The sequence below is a fragment of the Camelina sativa genome, chromosome 9 (assembly GCF_000633955.1).
Source record: "Camelina sativa cultivar DH55 chromosome 9, Cs, whole genome shotgun sequence".
Classification (NCBI taxonomy): Eukaryota; Viridiplantae; Streptophyta; class Magnoliopsida; order Brassicales; family Brassicaceae; genus Camelina; species Camelina sativa.
In genome coordinates this window covers 35,136,461-35,152,280 of record NC_025693.1, presented here as the reverse complement: position 1 = coordinate 35,152,280, position 15,820 = coordinate 35,136,461, and the positions used below count along the sequence as shown (strand labels likewise).

Below are 15,820 nucleotides of genomic sequence, written 5' to 3'. Positions count from 1 at the left end.
ATTGTAGTTTCCTCTTTGATTGAAGAGCAAGTGACATTGCACCTTGACTTTGGTGTATGGTATCCTTTTCTTTTCTCTTTTAATTATAACTTTGATTCTCACTTTCCTTTCTTTTCTTTTCTTCTTATTTGATTCAACTTAAAGTTGGTGTTGGTGTTATTCTTGTGATATCATCAACATTTCAAAAGAAATAACCATAACCATTGCAAGAATCTTAAAGGGTGCCTTACCTAGAACCTTCATCTTTCCTTAAAGGAACCACTATAACTTAATTTTGTTGTAAAGAAAGAATTCATGCTTTTTGAAATATATACTCTCATATATCTTTCGGTTCGTATACATGATTGTTCGTGTATCAAAGTTTTGATAATTGTGACTTTAATTATGCTTTTGTTCCAACATCATCTCACACACCTAGATCTTACAACAATTCAAAAAGAGGCTTCAGTGGATGTGTGTAAAGCTTCCCATTAAGGACATGTGTTTCATTAATTGTTGGGGCTTACTATTGCATACATATCACATGTACTATGGTCCATCCATACATGAGAAGTTCGTGACCTAACGTATTACACTTATCAAATGCACCATATGGATATTGAAACTCACAATCATCATAAGTACCGAGAGTAAGAATTGTGATATAAAGATTTTTACCGAGTTTCATATTTTGGTTATTGATGAAGTCTTCTCTCAAAAAGTCAAAACTATTAAATTAGTCAGACCATATAGACCATTATGACTTTCAAGTTTCAACATTTAGTGACAACCTATACATTTGGATGAATTGGTGTAATATCATTTTCAATGCTGGAAGAAGTACCCATCCAATTACTCAAATAATAAATCGGCTCTCAAATATCGGATGTAAATGACAATTATTACGTCTGATTTTTATTGGTAAACTATCTTGGGAAGATAGATAGATAGGTAGATAGATGCATAAGAATAAGAGAAAAAGAGTTAGGTTTGAGAGGTCCCGACTCAATTAAAGATGTGTTGGGCCATCACTCTTTCTTGCTCTTCAAAAAATACCTTACTTAGCCGTATCATCGAAACATAACTTTCATTATAACACAACTTCAAGATTTATTTATTTATTTTAATAATCGTTGCCCCATTAGGAGACAAGAGAAGAGGTTCTGCAAAAGACTTTAAACTTGGTGTCATGTGTGGTTGTGCTTATGGACAGTGTGTGGTCCCTTCAATTTTTTATTTTATTTTATTTTTGTTCAAATTAAAAAAAAAAACAAAAAAGAGAACCAATGTGTAGATTGCATGATTCCCACTACTGCTTTCAATCTCATCTTCAGCTAAAATGCATAATGATCCCACCTCCACTTTCAATTCGCTCAGACAAAATACGAAATAAATGTTATTATATTATTATTATAAATGTATATGAATACGAGGAGAGTTATTCATAGAAATTGAATTTAAATGTACTGACTTGTTACCATCAGATCATGAACCACATTTAACTCCAAGCAAACAGACAAAAGACAAAGGTGGTGGTTGTTGTTGTCAGATCACTGATTCACTTTCACCAAATCAAGAATTGGTTAATCAGTTTGAATCAAAAAGTAGAGAGATTAGACAACAGGTTATGTGTTGTTCTTTAAAGTAACTTACACAAATCTATCACTACATGAGCCTACTTCAAGTCCCTACCTTGACTAGACCGATCAGTCTTATTCGTACGATCCAAGCAGAGTAAATGAGAACATGAGTCTCATTTTGGTCACTTCAAACTTTTTTTTTTCCTTTTAATTAATGGAGATTGCAGAAAAACAATTATTAGCTCTTGCGAACTGGCGGTGAGCTTTTGCTGCTACCTGTTGGTGCTCCTCCTCCTTCCTCTCAAAGGCCTACGTGTAGCACAGTCCCACAAGATGAATTATTTTCTCTCTCTTTTAACTAGATTTGAAAGTAAAACATAGATACACTGAAATGATGATCCAGTTTCCTGTATGTTGAAGTTTGATCACAAGCTCCTGAACTAGTGTAGATGCAAGATAACAATGACATTACTTTTTTACAATGTGTTTCAATGTTAGCCACCGATAGAAAAGTTGTGATATCAATGTAGCTAGGGACCAGGCATACACCACTTGACACCAATTGCATAAAGATATCTAGTCAAAAGATACAGTGTAATGTGAAGGTCTCAACCAAATGGTTTTAGAAATAACAAAGAAGCATAGCAGAGGAAAGAGATAAGCTAAGTGTTCCTACAGAGGAATGGGCTAAACTAAGCGTCCTACAATTTACTTGACAGGGTGCCTCTTCCTAAATCCTCTTAGGAGCCTATACGTTCACACAATGTAGAACGTCAATACATAACTAAGCAAGGTATATCTTTATTTCTTTAGCTGAAAAGGCTTGGAGAACTAGAGTAGGAAGAGGCTTTGTACGTCTTCCAGCGGGACCGCTTTCCCTGTTTAGAACAAAAGTGGAGATTACAGTGAGTACGATTACAATGGACAAACACTAGTCTGTAATCTTGGCAATTAGATACCGAAGGCCATTTAGCTATATTTGGCTAACATTTCTCCATAAGAATCTATTTCAGAATAAGACAAAGCAAGATCTTGATGAATACCTTACGGTTACGGGGCTTGGAGAACTAGAGCAGTAAGATGACCTTCTAAGTCTTCCAGCTATACCTCTTCCCCTGTTTGGAACCAAAGAGGAGATTACAGTGTTTTTACTATAACTGAGTACGATTACAATGGACAAACACTACTCTGTAAGTAGCTACTACAATAGGAGAACTCATATATTAGATCTTGGCAATTTGATAGCGAAGGCCAGTTAGCCATAAGTTTGGTTAACGTTTCTTGAAACTGACAAGCCAAGCCATAAGTTTCTATTTCAGTATAAGACAAAGACAAAGCAAGAAGATCGTGGACTATATACTCAGTCATTAACCAAGAGTCTTATATGTACAGGTATCCAAAAGCTAACATTGAAATACATACATACATGGATTTAACCATACCTGTAGGGTGATCTCGGCCTTGAGTGAGAGAACGAGGCAGGCCTACAAATTGGTGATAGGATACGAACTTACAGGCCAATCTACTGCAAGTTTTAGCTTCATACAGTATAAGGAAAACAAATCATTATCGACATTGACCATTAAAATCAAAATGAAGAAACAAATAAGGATGAGAATTGAGCGAACTGGATAATATAATATGTTGTATAAAGGTCATATATATATATATATATGGATCATTGGTTAGCAGCAAACAACCAAACGGCAATCACAATGCAGAGAAGATGTATTGATTTTGCAACTGATGATGAATCTACAAGACAAGGACATATTTAATGAATGAAATTAAGATTAAGATGATGGTCAAAAAGAATGACAGTGGAGCTTTAATTAGACAGAAGATAAACGTATGATGCGCGCAATTCGAATCTCTAATTACCGCGCAGGACCAAGTTGGAAATTATAAAAGCCTAACCTTTTCAGATGAGATGTAAGGGGCAAGGGAGAGAATAAGACGAAGAAGGCGACGGGGGAGAGCTGGAATCCTACTCTATTAATTGGGAAGTACAAATATAAAACTAACTTTAAATGTATAAAAAATTACATTCACTTGCCATTAGAAAATTTTAATTAAGATTAAATAATTAATTAAATAAATAATTCTAATTTAAAAAACGAAAATAGGAAAACATCAAATAAAATAAATTGTAAAAAAGTAAAAAAAAAATCTGTTAGAATCAAAACTAATTTGTAAGTAAAAAAAAAATCTGTTAGAATCAAAACTAATTTGTTCTTAAAAAAACTAACATATAAGATTTTTTTTTACATGTTAGTTATATCCTTTTACTTACTTCACAACTATAACAAAAATTTCACAAAGGTTTAAATAATTTTATTCATTACATACAAATGTTTTATTGACAGGTTTTCAATAAACATTTAAAAAATATAAAAATTATAATATAAGCAACAAATTTTTAATCATAAACCATTATAAATAACATAATAAGAAAATAAATTATTACAAATTTTCATCAAAAAATGTTCAGCCCGCGATTTTCTGCGGATAGTACCTAGTAAGAGATGATGAGAAGCACAATTAGGCCATGAGACCACTTTGGTTTCCCATTAACGGTTATCTATCGGATTCACACACACGTCCGCACGTGCCAAGTCTTGGGTAAGTAAGCTACTATCAAAAATATTCTATATCAATAATTAAAAAACAAATAAATACATTTTTCAATTCACTAAATCAATACTGTGCAGTTTATCAAAGAAATAACTGAAAATATAATAATTTTTTTTTATATACTTCATTAATTTTCAGATTATTATAAAGTGGATCTGCTCATCATCTGAATATTTTTTTTAAAAATTTCTTAAATATTTTCGGACTTATCGTTTTTAAAAATAAATAAGTTCGGAGTTGACAAAAAAAAAAAAATAGCAATAATGTTTGGATCAAAGCAATCATAAAAATTAAAAAATAAAAATAAAAGGGGGTAATCGCTATATCTTCTCTCTAGGGTTCTGGCTGTTGCTTTCTTCTTCTTCTTCTTCTTCTTCTCCTTCTCCTCCGTATCTGTTTCTCTGCTTCCGTCACGGGAGCCGATATGTATTGTTTCTCACTAGAGGCGGAACCATCCTCGTTGCTCTGATCGTCAATCCTTTTACTCACTTAGCGTTGTTTAGGGATTCCGGATTTTGATTTTTTTCTTTTTGGTTTCTTCTGGTAATTAGGGTAGCGTGTATCGCTTAGGAACCGATCAATTCTATCCGATAAAATCCTTGTTTTACAATCTTGATTCTTCAGTGTTTGAAAGCAGTTAATTAGGGTTTTTGGTAGATTAGTTGGTTTCCTTGGTAGCGCGATTATGGACGCTTTTGGAATTGGGAGTAGTATCAATCATGCTCCAGTAACCGACGATCTTAAGAAATTTGGAGATAATCCTACAGGTCTCTCTTCTTCTCCTTTTTCCTCGATTTTGTTTTGATTCTTCTCTTTTTGAATTCGATTTCTTGTTCTCCAGATTTATTTTTTTGTTTGTTTGTTTGTTTGAATCTGGATCTAGTTTGATTTACTTCTTCCAACTCTGTAGTACTGAATCAAACTTGAATTGCTTCTTACTTGATTCGTTAGACCTCCTTCCTCATTTAATTTTCCCTTTGGTTTCTATCATACGAAGATTAAGGAAGACTCTCATAGCTTTGACTAACTGAAGGTTTCTTTTGTACAGGTAATACAATGTTTGATGCATCTCAGTATGCCTTTTTTGGGAATGATGTTGTCGAGGAGGTTGAGCTTGGTGGATTGGAAGAGGAAGATGAGATTTTATCTTTCACTGGATTAGGGGATGACTTTTCATTTGATAAGGAAGAGGTAAATATTCTCACCTTATTCCTCTTAGCAGAGGAACTCTACAGAGATAAAGAAGCTTTTCTTGGATTATTAGTGGCTGGATTTATTTAGTGGAGTGACATACGGTTCTCCCCAATTTTTTGCAGGTTGAAAGTTCTAGATCTCTGTCCAACGTTGATGATCTTGCTACTACTTTTTCAAAGGTTAGTTTGCGTTGTTAATATGTATGATAAGTGATCACACCTGCATCCTATACTTCATTTTTCTGTATCGTTTTATTTTCAAATTGGTAAGACTGCTTTGAAGAAGCTTGTGACCTGAGAAATTTTATCTTTGCTGTTACAGTTGAATAGGGAGCCTGATGTCTATAGAAATACGGGGCCAATCACTGATAGACGATCAGTACAGAGTGAGTTCCTTTCTGCATTAATGTTGTGAAAGAATACTTGACTAATTCAATTTTGTGTATTTTGATTTAATATATCATAGCATTTCTTAGTTCTCCATGTACATAATTTAGGTTTAGGGGATTATAGTTTTTATATCTCAATTCTATGCCTGTCAGTTTACTTCTAAGTTTATGATTTCGAGTGAGCTGTTTTTAATTCCATTCTCTTAATTCATATGTTTGAACGACCTGTCCCTGTTTCTTAATTCATTTCCATGGTTTCCATCTGTCTTGAAGCAAGGCTTTAATTTGTGGTTTAACATTTCAATGGTTTTTTTCTCAGATCCTTTAGCTGCTGAGTGGACCCATGGGGAGGCGTTGCCAAGCTGGTACGGCCGGAAAATACTGGACTCTGATGCCATTAAAGATGACAAGGTGTGGTCAGCACAGCCTTTTTCATCTTTGGACCTTGTTGAGCAGAGAAATCCTGACAGAACAACATTGTATCCGGAACCACAACGTCAACTGCATCAAGACCGTAATCAACAACAGTTTCCCAGCGAACCAATTCTTGTCCCGAAGTCATCTTTTGTTTCATACCCTCCTCCAGGCAGCATATCACCAGATCAGCGGTTAGGACTCCCTAATATACCATATCAGTCTGGTGGGCCTCAAATGGGATCCCCAAACTTCTCTTCTTTTCCAACTTTGCAGCCTCAGTTGCCTGGCATGCATCATGGATCACCGCAGCATGCTGGAAACATGCCTCAGTTTCGTCCTGCTCTTCCTCTAAATAATCGCCCTCCAGGTCAATGGATGAATCATCAAAATATTCATCCTGGGGATGGTTCCGGTAACATGAATAATGCGATGCTACAACAGCCGCCTCATCAAAACGGTTTGATGCCTCCACAGATGCAGGGTTCTCAGAATAGGTTACCACATCCGATGCAGCCTCCTCTTGGGCATATGCCTGGAGGACAGCCTCAGTTGTTTAACTCCCATCTCTCTCGATCATCATCCTCTGGAAATTATGATGGAGCCCTTGGGTTTGTTGATCCAAGGGAAGCAAGACCAGGATCAGGTCATGGGAACAGACAGAACATGCGTTTTCACCAACAGGGTTATGATGGTGGCGTTCAGAGAAGATATAGTGGGTGGCCTCCGTTCCGGTCTAAATATATGTCAGCTGATGAGATAGAGAATATACTGAGAATGCAGCTTGTTGCTACACACAGCAATGATCCTTACGTTGATGATTACTATCATCAAGCCTGTCTTGCTAAGAAAACTGCTGGTGCAAAATTGAAACATCATTTTTGTCCAAATCATTTGAGGGACCTCCAACAGCGTGCACGGTCAAACAACGAGCCCCATGCTTTTCTTCAGGTTGATGCTCTTGGTAGGGTTCCTTTCTCTTCAATCCGCAGGCCTCGTCCACTTCTTGAAATGGACCCTCCAAATTCAACTAAATCTGGTAATGCGGAGCATAAAGCTACCGATAAGCCCCTTGATCAAGAACCGATGCTTGCAGCTAGAGTGTACATAGAGGATGGTCTTTGTCTCCTCCTTGAAGTTGATGATATAGATCGTTACTTAGAGTTTAACCAACTCCCGGACGGAGGACACCAGTTGAAACAAAGACGGCAATCTTTGTTGGATAGCCTCGCAGATTCACTTCAGCTCGCTGATCCCCTAGCCAAGAATGGGGAAAGCCGGTCTCATGATGATTTTCTCTTTCTAAGGATTGTCTCTCTTCCAAAGGGTCGGAAACTACTCACAAGGTATCTTCAGCTTATTTTCCCTGGCAGCGACCTAATGCGGATAGTCTGCATGGCCATTTTCCGTCATTTAAGATCATTGTTTGGAGTCCTCTCATCTGACGCCGATATCATCAAAACCACAAGCAAGCTTGCGAAAGTTATAAACTTGTGCATTAACAACATGGAGTTAGGATCGGTAAGCGTGTGTCTAGCAGCGGTGTCTTGTTCTTCTGAGCAGCCACCGCTCCGTCCCTTAGGCAGCCCTGTTGGAGACGGAGCTTCCACGGTACTGAAATCAATACTGGACAGAGCTGCCGAACTTATCAGGGCAAATAATTTCAACAACGCAGTCATGGCTCTATGGCGCGCTTCCTTTAACGAGTTCTTTAATCTGGTGATGAAGTACTGCATAAGCAAATACGAGAGCATCATGCAGAGTTTGAATTCACAATTGCCACCGCATTTTGCAGCGGAGATATCTGATGCAGCTACACAAGCCATTTCCCGCGAAATGCCAATTGAGCTTCTACGTGCAAGTTTCCCACACATTGATGAGCAGCAGAAGAGAATACTATTGGAGTTTATCAAAGGGTCTATGCACGGAAGCCAGAAAACCGAGCCAGTCTTATTAGGTTGATAGTATCAAGATTGAAGCAGTAAAAATGAAGATTCTGTATCGGGAAGTCTGTATATGAAGCAGAAGATCATGCAGATACCCGCAAGAAGTGAGAATGGTATCAAAGTTTCTATTCGTGCTTCAAATGGACAAAGACTGTTTTTGTGTCTTATAGGTGAAAAAAAAGCAGCAGAGAAAAAGTTTGGTCTCTCTGTACAGAGAAAAAGTCTTTTAGCTTTGCAAAACTCCTCTTTTAGCCGATGTTTTTGTTTGTGTTTCTGTCTTTCGCTTAGTTGATCTCTCTTTTGTGTTTTGAAACCTTGTTAATGGTTCTTGATAATTCTCTTTCCTTGTTTCCTCGTTCTCTGTTTTACCAAATAAACATTTCGAGTTATCATTATACTCTTTAGTAATGAATTCATTTGTTCTTCATTCTTCGTATCATCATCATCTTCCCACGCTGGAGCTTTCGCTTATTAGTCAAAGAGCGTGTTGTCTACGCGAAGGTTTGGTCGCGTGGATGGATAAACAAACAGAGGCGGAGGAAAAGAGAGAACCTTTCAGATGTAAAAAAAAAAAAAAGAACACAAGAAAAAAAGAGAAGAGAAGAAGCTTTCGACCAAATTTGATTTCAGATTAGAGTGGGAAAAAGTACATAATGATCCTTGCCCTTGTCTGGGTTCTGAAATCTTCTTCCATTTCTTATCTTTCAGTTTTCTGATTGCTGTCCGATTGATTATAAAGCAGCCATGTCGACTCTATTAAACTCAGTCTTATCCATGGCGGCGAATCCATCACCGGAATCTTCGATGCCGAGAAAAGCCCTAGGTTTTGTTTCCCACATCCCCACCAGTTTCCTCCACTTCTCCTCTGTCAATAAAGGTGTCGCTAGGGTTTTAGCTTCCACCCATGTTACGTTATCCCCTAAAGACTCCGCCTTTACCATTACCGGATCCAGTTGGAAACCCGATTCCAGTTCCGGGTCCTTTCCTGATGACCCGAGAAGCGACGAGCCGAGTTTGAGTGATTCCTTCTCTCATCTCGAATGTTTAGTCACGCAAGGGCGTAAACCCAATGTAGCTCATTCTACTCAGCTCTTGTACGATCTCTGCAAAGCTAATAGATTGAAGAAAGCCATTCGTGTCATTGAGCTTATGGTTAGCTCTGGGATTATACCCGATGCCTCTGCTTACACTTACCTAGTTAACCAGCTTTGTAAGAAAGGTAACGTTGGTTACGCGATGCAGCTCGTTGAGAAGATGGAGGATCATGGTTACCCTTCAAATACCGTTACTTACAATGCCTTGGTTCGTGGTCTTTGTATGCTCGGAAGCTTGAACCAAAGCTTGCAGTTTGTTGAGAGGTTGATGCAGAAAGGTTTAGCTCCTAATGCTTTTACTTATTCCTTCTTGCTTGAGGCTGCTTATAAAGAGCGAGGCACTGACCAAGCTGTCAAGCTCTTGGATGAGATCATTGCCAAAGGCGGTGAACCCAATTTGGTTAGCTATAATGTGCTCTTGACTGGTTTCTCTAAGGAAGGGAGAACAGATGATGCGATGAAGCTCTTTAGGGAGTTACCTGCTAAAGGGTTTAAGGCTAATGTTGTTAGCTATAACATTTTGTTGAGGTGTTTGTGCTGTGATGGGAGATGGGAGGAAGCAAATTCTCTCTTGGCTGAGATGGACGGTGGAGATCGAGCTCCTTCTGTGGTTACCTATAACATACTGATCAATTCGTTAGCTTTCCATGGAAGAACAGAGCAGGCAATGGAAGTTTTGAAGGAGATGAGTATAGGAAATCATCAGTTTAGAGTCACTGCCACGAGCTACAACCCGGTTATAGCGCGTCTGTGCAAGGAAGGGAAGGTTGATCTTGTGGTGAAATGTCTAGATGAGATGATTTACAGGCGTTGTAGACCAAACGAAGGAACTTACAACGCCATAGGTTCTTTATGTGAGCATAACAATAAGGTGCAGGAAGCTTTCTACATAATACAGAGCTTAAGCAACAAGCAGAAATGTTGTACGCACGATTTCTACAAGAGCGTGATCACGAGCCTGTGCAGGAAAGGTAACACCTTTGCAGCGTTTCAGCTCTTGTACGAGATGACTAGGTGCGGGTTTGATCCTGATTCGCACACCTACTCGTCTCTGATCAGAGGGCTATGTCTGGAAGGGATGTATACAGGAGCGATGGAGGTGCTGTCGATAATGGAGGAGAGTGAGAAATATAAACCTTCAGTAGATAACTTTAACGCGATGATACTAGGGTTGTGCAAGACAAGGAGGACAGATTTGGCAATGGAGGTGTTTGAGATGATGGTTGAGAAGAAGAGAATGCCGAATGAGACAACGTATGCGATCATCGTAGAAGGGATAGCTCATGAGGATGAATTGGAGCTGGCCAAGGAAGTTCTTGAGGAGCTTCGATCGCGTAAGGTTATGGGACAGAATGCAGTAGATAGGATTGTGATGCAGTTCAATTTAGATTGATGGTTTAGGAGAAGAACAACAACCATGAGGCTCTTTTTTTTTTCTTTATAAAACTTTTTAGTATACATTTTTATTCACTGTTCGTAACATTTTTATGAGGACTATGATTTATGTAAGCTTTCAGTTGTAGAACCACAGATCAATAAGAAGTATTTAACAGATGAAAGATCCGACTCCAAACTAAATGAAGAGAAAGAAGCCTAAAAGCTTAATAGTGACATATATATAGGAGTGGGAGTAAGATGTTGAAGAAGCAGGAAAGTCTGAAATGATCTTTCATTAAAATCTTAAAAACTTAAATGGGAAACAAAAAGAGGGACTAATGTTTGAGAGAAGCAAGAAACAGAGTCTGATGATGATGTCTACTTAGATCGCTGTCTCATCTTTCGTCTCTTCCTCTTAAGCCTCCTCATGCGCTTCTTCTTCCACTGCAAATCAAAGTAGCAAAAACCGGTTTATTATTAAAACCAAATTATGCACATAGAATTAGGAAGTAGAATTGGCTTTCTACATTGACCAAAAGAGTGAATCAACCATAAAAATTTGCATATTAGTACGGATCAAGGTTGGGAAACTCCAAATTCAACTGTTATAAACCAAAATCTCAACCATTTCCAGCCAGATAATTGAACAATAACCGAAATTGATTAAAATCCCAACATTGTCTCCCATGAATACAAATCACAATCCAATCCAAAAGAAAAAAGATTTGGTGTGCTACCTACATCTAGGCAAGGTTCCAATCTCACTAGAGTGATTCACTATACACAGCAAGATACAAATTCCTAAGAATACTCAAAAGATCAACAGAGCATAGTCACAGCAAGATATACACGCTAACAGATCAAATCACTTTAGGCAACCTACCGAATAGTAACGAAAGATTTAGAAGAAGAAAAAAAAAAAAAAAAAAGACAAACCTTGGCTCTCATCTTCTTGTCGCTGTGGATCGAATCAGAGAAAGAGTAGGGCGTTGTTAAAACAAGCAAATATATACAAAAACTATTGAAAACCCTAAAAATAAAAATCTTTTAATTGAAAATAATCCAACTTCTCAGGGATATTTCCGTCATTTATCCTTTCTGAACTTCCTTTTTAACTTAATAAAAAAAGATCTTAAAAGTACCCAAACAAAAATCTTAACCTCGCCGGAAAATGGAGCAGCAACCAGAATCGGCGATGACTACAAGCTCCACCGCCGTAGAAGGAGGAGGAGAAGCAATGGCTAGAGGCTTATCAGCGATGCTGGAGTCGGTCATCAAAGATTTTGACTCTATATCTCTCGATGCGCTCAATAGCCAAGACAAACTCTCCGCTTCTCTCGATCGCTTAGTCCAAGGTACTAAACTTAAACCCCGGTCGGTCCGTGTCTTGAACCAAATCGATTCGTGAAATCCGAATGTTTCACAAAATCAATTCAATTGTTTCGATTGGATAAAGTGTTTTTTATACAAATTGATGATTTCTTGGAATACTTATTATTAATTAAAAACAGAGCTAGATCAATTGCTGGAGAACGCTCCGTTGCCGTTGATAGTACAACAGGCATCGAGAATCACAAGCGTCAAACAAAGAGTTTCGTCTCTTAATCTTGTCCTTAAATCTATTCAAAGGCGTATCGATAACATCGATCACATGCTCTCTGCCAACCCCACCACCACCACCACCACCCTAGGTCAAATTAATTTAATTTCACTACATCATCCATCGTCTTCATTATATCTATAGTACTACTACTACTGGTTGGTTCATTATTTTATCTCACTCTGTTTTTCTTAACGCAGACAAAACATCCTCGGAAACTACTACATTATGAGCTTACTACTGCTTCGGGTTTGGTAGCAGAGAGATTCAAAGAGGTGATGAGTTTTTTTTTATTTATATGAAAGTGTCTCTATGTAATGTACAAGTTTGCTCATCGTTTTGAAATTATCGGGCTTCTCTAGTGGGCTTTTCTTATATCAGTTTTATTTTTAATTTCGAATAGCCCAATTTTCCATTTTTATTTGTTTTGTTTTACTATAGTAGTAATAAAATATATTTTTTTTTGCTTTCTTTTGTTTGTATCGTTACAAACTCTAATTCGATGATGAACCAGGGTCCATCGACCCAATCATGTAAAACAGAATTTTTAAGTGAATATGTCGGGTTGCTTATTTCTTTTAAAAAAATCGATTTTGTTGGTAAAAAGCTTTACAGAAAATAAATATCCTAGTGTTTTTTTTTATAAAAATCTTGTCACGTGGGTTGACGACAAAATCGATAGGAGGAGGATGCCACCGTATAGATATTGTGTGTGTGTTAACAGAGAGTCACGTGTCTTCTGTGCTAGTCACGTGATTGAAGCCTATATGATTGGATCTCCTAGGCTTTCTTTTCTAGTAGTTCCTTTTAGATTATTTTACATCTCTCTCTCTATTGATTACAAAGCTTTTTCTCGTATGGGCCACAAAATTTCTTTCGTTGGTTGGTTAACCACACTTACTATCTTCTTTCTATAACGACCATGTTTTTCATTATTATTATGTGACGATTGTGATGGAGGGTGTGTGTGTCTTGTAAGGGGGGTGTTAATAATAAAAGTTAATGATGATAGAAAAGGAAAAACAAATGTAAAATTACTTGTAGTAATGAAAAAGTATAGAAGACCGAGCCTCTGACCAGAAATCTAACTGGTCCGCTTGTGAGTAGTAACTAGTAGTACATCCCATACGAAAAACACACAAACCTAAACATTTCGGGAACTCTGCCAAAAGTTTTTGTCTTTAAACACCAACAAAACTAGCTTACTTTTATCTCTTTTTTTCGCTACTTTACAAATCATTAGTTGCAACTTAGCATACTCTAGTCGCAGCATAGATGTAACTTTCAAGACGGATATATTCACTTTTTCCTCAAAATGGAATTCGATTAGAATTATACACCACAAAAATGCTGTTAACTAAGGGTTGTTTTAAGTGAGAGTATGATGAGAGGAGGAGAAAGGGGACCAAAGAGAGAAGAAGCTAAAGTACACACAAGAACAGAGAGGATAGAGACAGGTGAAAGAAGCTTATTACGAGTCTTGTACTTGTACAATCTCTCTTGCTTGTCCATTCTATCATTTTTATTGCAAGACTCTTAATAATAACTATTATAATAGTCTATGTGTAAATCTTTCGTACATCTCACGTACCATAATTCATAATAATAGTTCGTGAAAATCCTGACACAAAAACATGTGATATGGTTCAACCGTTCAAAGTTCAAACAACAAACAGAAGACCGATATAAAAGAGATCCAACATTAATATGCTTAAACGAACCTTCCTTTTTGATTAACAAAACAACAAAACAATAAATAAAGAAAGAAATGTGTGGTTAAAGTCTCTGAACCCTGCATCATTTCCGAAACTCAGAAAACGACAAAATAAAACTATTGGAAAAAGAAAAAAAAATTTACAATCTAAACAAAAAAAAATAAAAAATATCACATGAAAGAGACAGCTTAGATAAGCTCCAACGTGGGGAGAGCGCAAATACACACAGAGCATATGAGTGAAAAAAGTATCTGTCTTCCTCTGACCCACGCGCATTCCTTTTACGCGTCAACCTCACTCTCTCTCAACCCCCACCCCCAAAGCAAAAGAAGCAACAATTAGGAGATTCCAATTCCATTTTTTTTGTGTGTCCTAATGTCAAATGAATGAACCCTAGAAAAACCCCTCAAGAACAATTACCCAATGACACACCGATTCTTTATTTACAGTACATACACACACAAATTGGATTTTCTAATATCATTAAAAAAAAACTCTGTTAATAATAATCATAATAATAAGATTTGTTGTAAGTAACAAACCCAAAAAAAAAAAAAAAGATGATTACTACTACTACTAGCTAGCTACTGTTGCATTGCATCAAGAAGATTGTGTCGTTGTTGTAACCATGTTGATGAATTATTCCCTAATTTCTGAAAAATGTCCGGGTTAATTTAGATTCGATCCGTTGAGTTACGACCTTTATTGATATGAGACAAAGAAGCTCTGTTGTTGCTGTTGTTGTTGTTGTTGCCGTTTGTGAAAAACTGACCGAAGACAACTGAACCACCTCTGATTGAACAAACCGGAACGTTTAAAACTGGTGTTACCCTAACGTTTGAGCTGTACGATCTCTCCATTCCTCTGTGTCGATACCCGCTCGTTCCACCGTTGAAGCTGCTTGGACTGCTCGAGCTTCGTTCCAGGCTCTGGAACACGATTTTACCTGATGAGTTTAGTCTTGGACTGTCTACAGAGACTCCTCTGTGAGATGTTGTTGTTGTTTCTCCTCCTCCTCCACCTGAACGTCGCATTGGGCTGCGTCCTACTCTCCCTCCTCCGGTTCCTGCTGATGAATGGTTCACTAACCTCATTCTCGGTGGGTTTGGGTTTAGGCTACGAGCGGGAGCAAATGGATTCGCGGTGATGTTGTGGTTGTGGTTGAGATTATTATGTCGCTCTGCATCGAGAGAGAGTCTAGGGAGATCTTCGTGGTCGTGGCCGGAGGAGGAGGAGGAGAGAGACATACGAGAAGAGGATAAGGAGAGAGATTCGCAATCGGAATCTTTGAGAAGAGGAAGGCTCATGAGCAACGAAGCATCTGAAGAAGAAGAAGAAGAGGATCCGGAAGAAGACGACGATCTAGAGCTCCGATGCAAGAATTGCTTCAAGGAAGAAGTAGACGATCTCGGATTCGACGTCGTAGTAGTCGTAGTCGTCGGAGCTTTGCTGGTGTTGTGAGAGAATCGTTTGAGACCTAACAAGTCTCTCCACCTACTCGAACACCGTGGTGCCTTTGGAGAAAAAGAGCAATTATCGCCGCCACCACCACCGGAGATGATATTATTATTATGATCCATCTCCGTCCTGCTGCATTTGCCGCCGATCTCAACCGTCGTCTGTTGCTGGTGGTGCTGTTTCGTGAGGAGTTTACCGTCGGAGAAAAGCTCGTCAGCGGGGAGCATTCCGACAGGATCCTCCTCCAACCTAAACTCGAAATCGCCAGCTACTTGATCCTCCGGCGGAATCTGCTTCTTCTTCTGAGTGTCAGATGCGGCGGATCCAGAGTCTTCGCGGCTGAAAGAAGCTCGTGGATTGAAACATCCGTAAGTAGTAGGAAACTCCTGAGAAACACTAACATTGTTTACACATGCCGAAGCCATCATCACCCTCGTTCAT

General features: G+C 38.1%; 4 protein-coding genes and 2 long non-coding RNA genes across 7 annotated transcripts; 3 read left to right on the top strand and 3 right to left on the bottom strand.

Annotated features, from left to right (window-relative positions):
• LOC104714195 lies at positions 2,112-3,549 on the bottom strand. Of its 2 annotated transcripts, XR_755729.2 has the most exons (4): positions 3,477-3,549; positions 3,002-3,097; positions 2,603-2,674; positions 2,112-2,437 (listed from the first exon to the last, which is right to left on the bottom strand). It is a non-coding gene; the product is annotated as an uncharacterized LOC104714195 (long non-coding RNA). The 2 variants fall into 2 exon arrangements; XR_755728.2 differs by lacking the exon at positions 3,477-3,549 and having other exon boundaries at positions 3,002-3,469.
• LOC104714194 (protein PAT1 homolog 1) lies at positions 4,496-8,530 on the top strand. Its single transcript, XM_010431479.2, has 5 exons — positions 4,496-4,960; positions 5,242-5,384; positions 5,510-5,566; positions 5,709-5,772; positions 6,095-8,530. Exons 1-5 carry the CDS (start codon positions 4,879-4,881, stop codon positions 8,149-8,151), a joined length of 2,403 nt encoding a protein of 800 aa, XP_010429781.1. The 5' UTR covers positions 4,496-4,878; the 3' UTR covers positions 8,152-8,530.
• On the top strand, positions 8,685-10,781 carry LOC104714193 (pentatricopeptide repeat-containing protein At1g79080, chloroplastic). Its single transcript, XM_010431478.2, has one exon. It carries the CDS (start codon positions 8,880-8,882, stop codon positions 10,620-10,622), a length of 1,743 nt encoding a protein of 580 aa, XP_010429780.1. The 5' UTR covers positions 8,685-8,879; the 3' UTR covers positions 10,623-10,781.
• On the bottom strand, positions 10,808-11,648 carry LOC109126284. Its single transcript, XR_002033330.1, has 2 exons — positions 11,543-11,648; positions 10,808-11,050 (listed from the first exon to the last, which is right to left on the bottom strand). It is a non-coding gene; the product is annotated as an uncharacterized LOC109126284 (long non-coding RNA).
• LOC104714192 lies at positions 11,738-12,762 on the top strand. Its single transcript, XM_010431477.2, has 3 exons — positions 11,738-11,961; positions 12,118-12,297; positions 12,407-12,762. The coding sequence occupies exons 1-3, from the start codon at positions 11,778-11,780 to the stop codon at positions 12,436-12,438; spliced, it is 396 nt and encodes a 131-aa protein (XP_010429779.1). The 5' UTR covers positions 11,738-11,777; the 3' UTR covers positions 12,439-12,762.
• LOC104714191 (uncharacterized protein DDB_G0271670-like) lies at positions 14,338-15,814 on the bottom strand. The gene has a single exon (XM_010431474.1). The coding sequence runs from the start codon at positions 15,805-15,807 to the stop codon at positions 14,596-14,598; it is 1,212 nt and encodes a 403-aa protein (XP_010429776.1). The 5' UTR covers positions 15,808-15,814; the 3' UTR covers positions 14,338-14,595.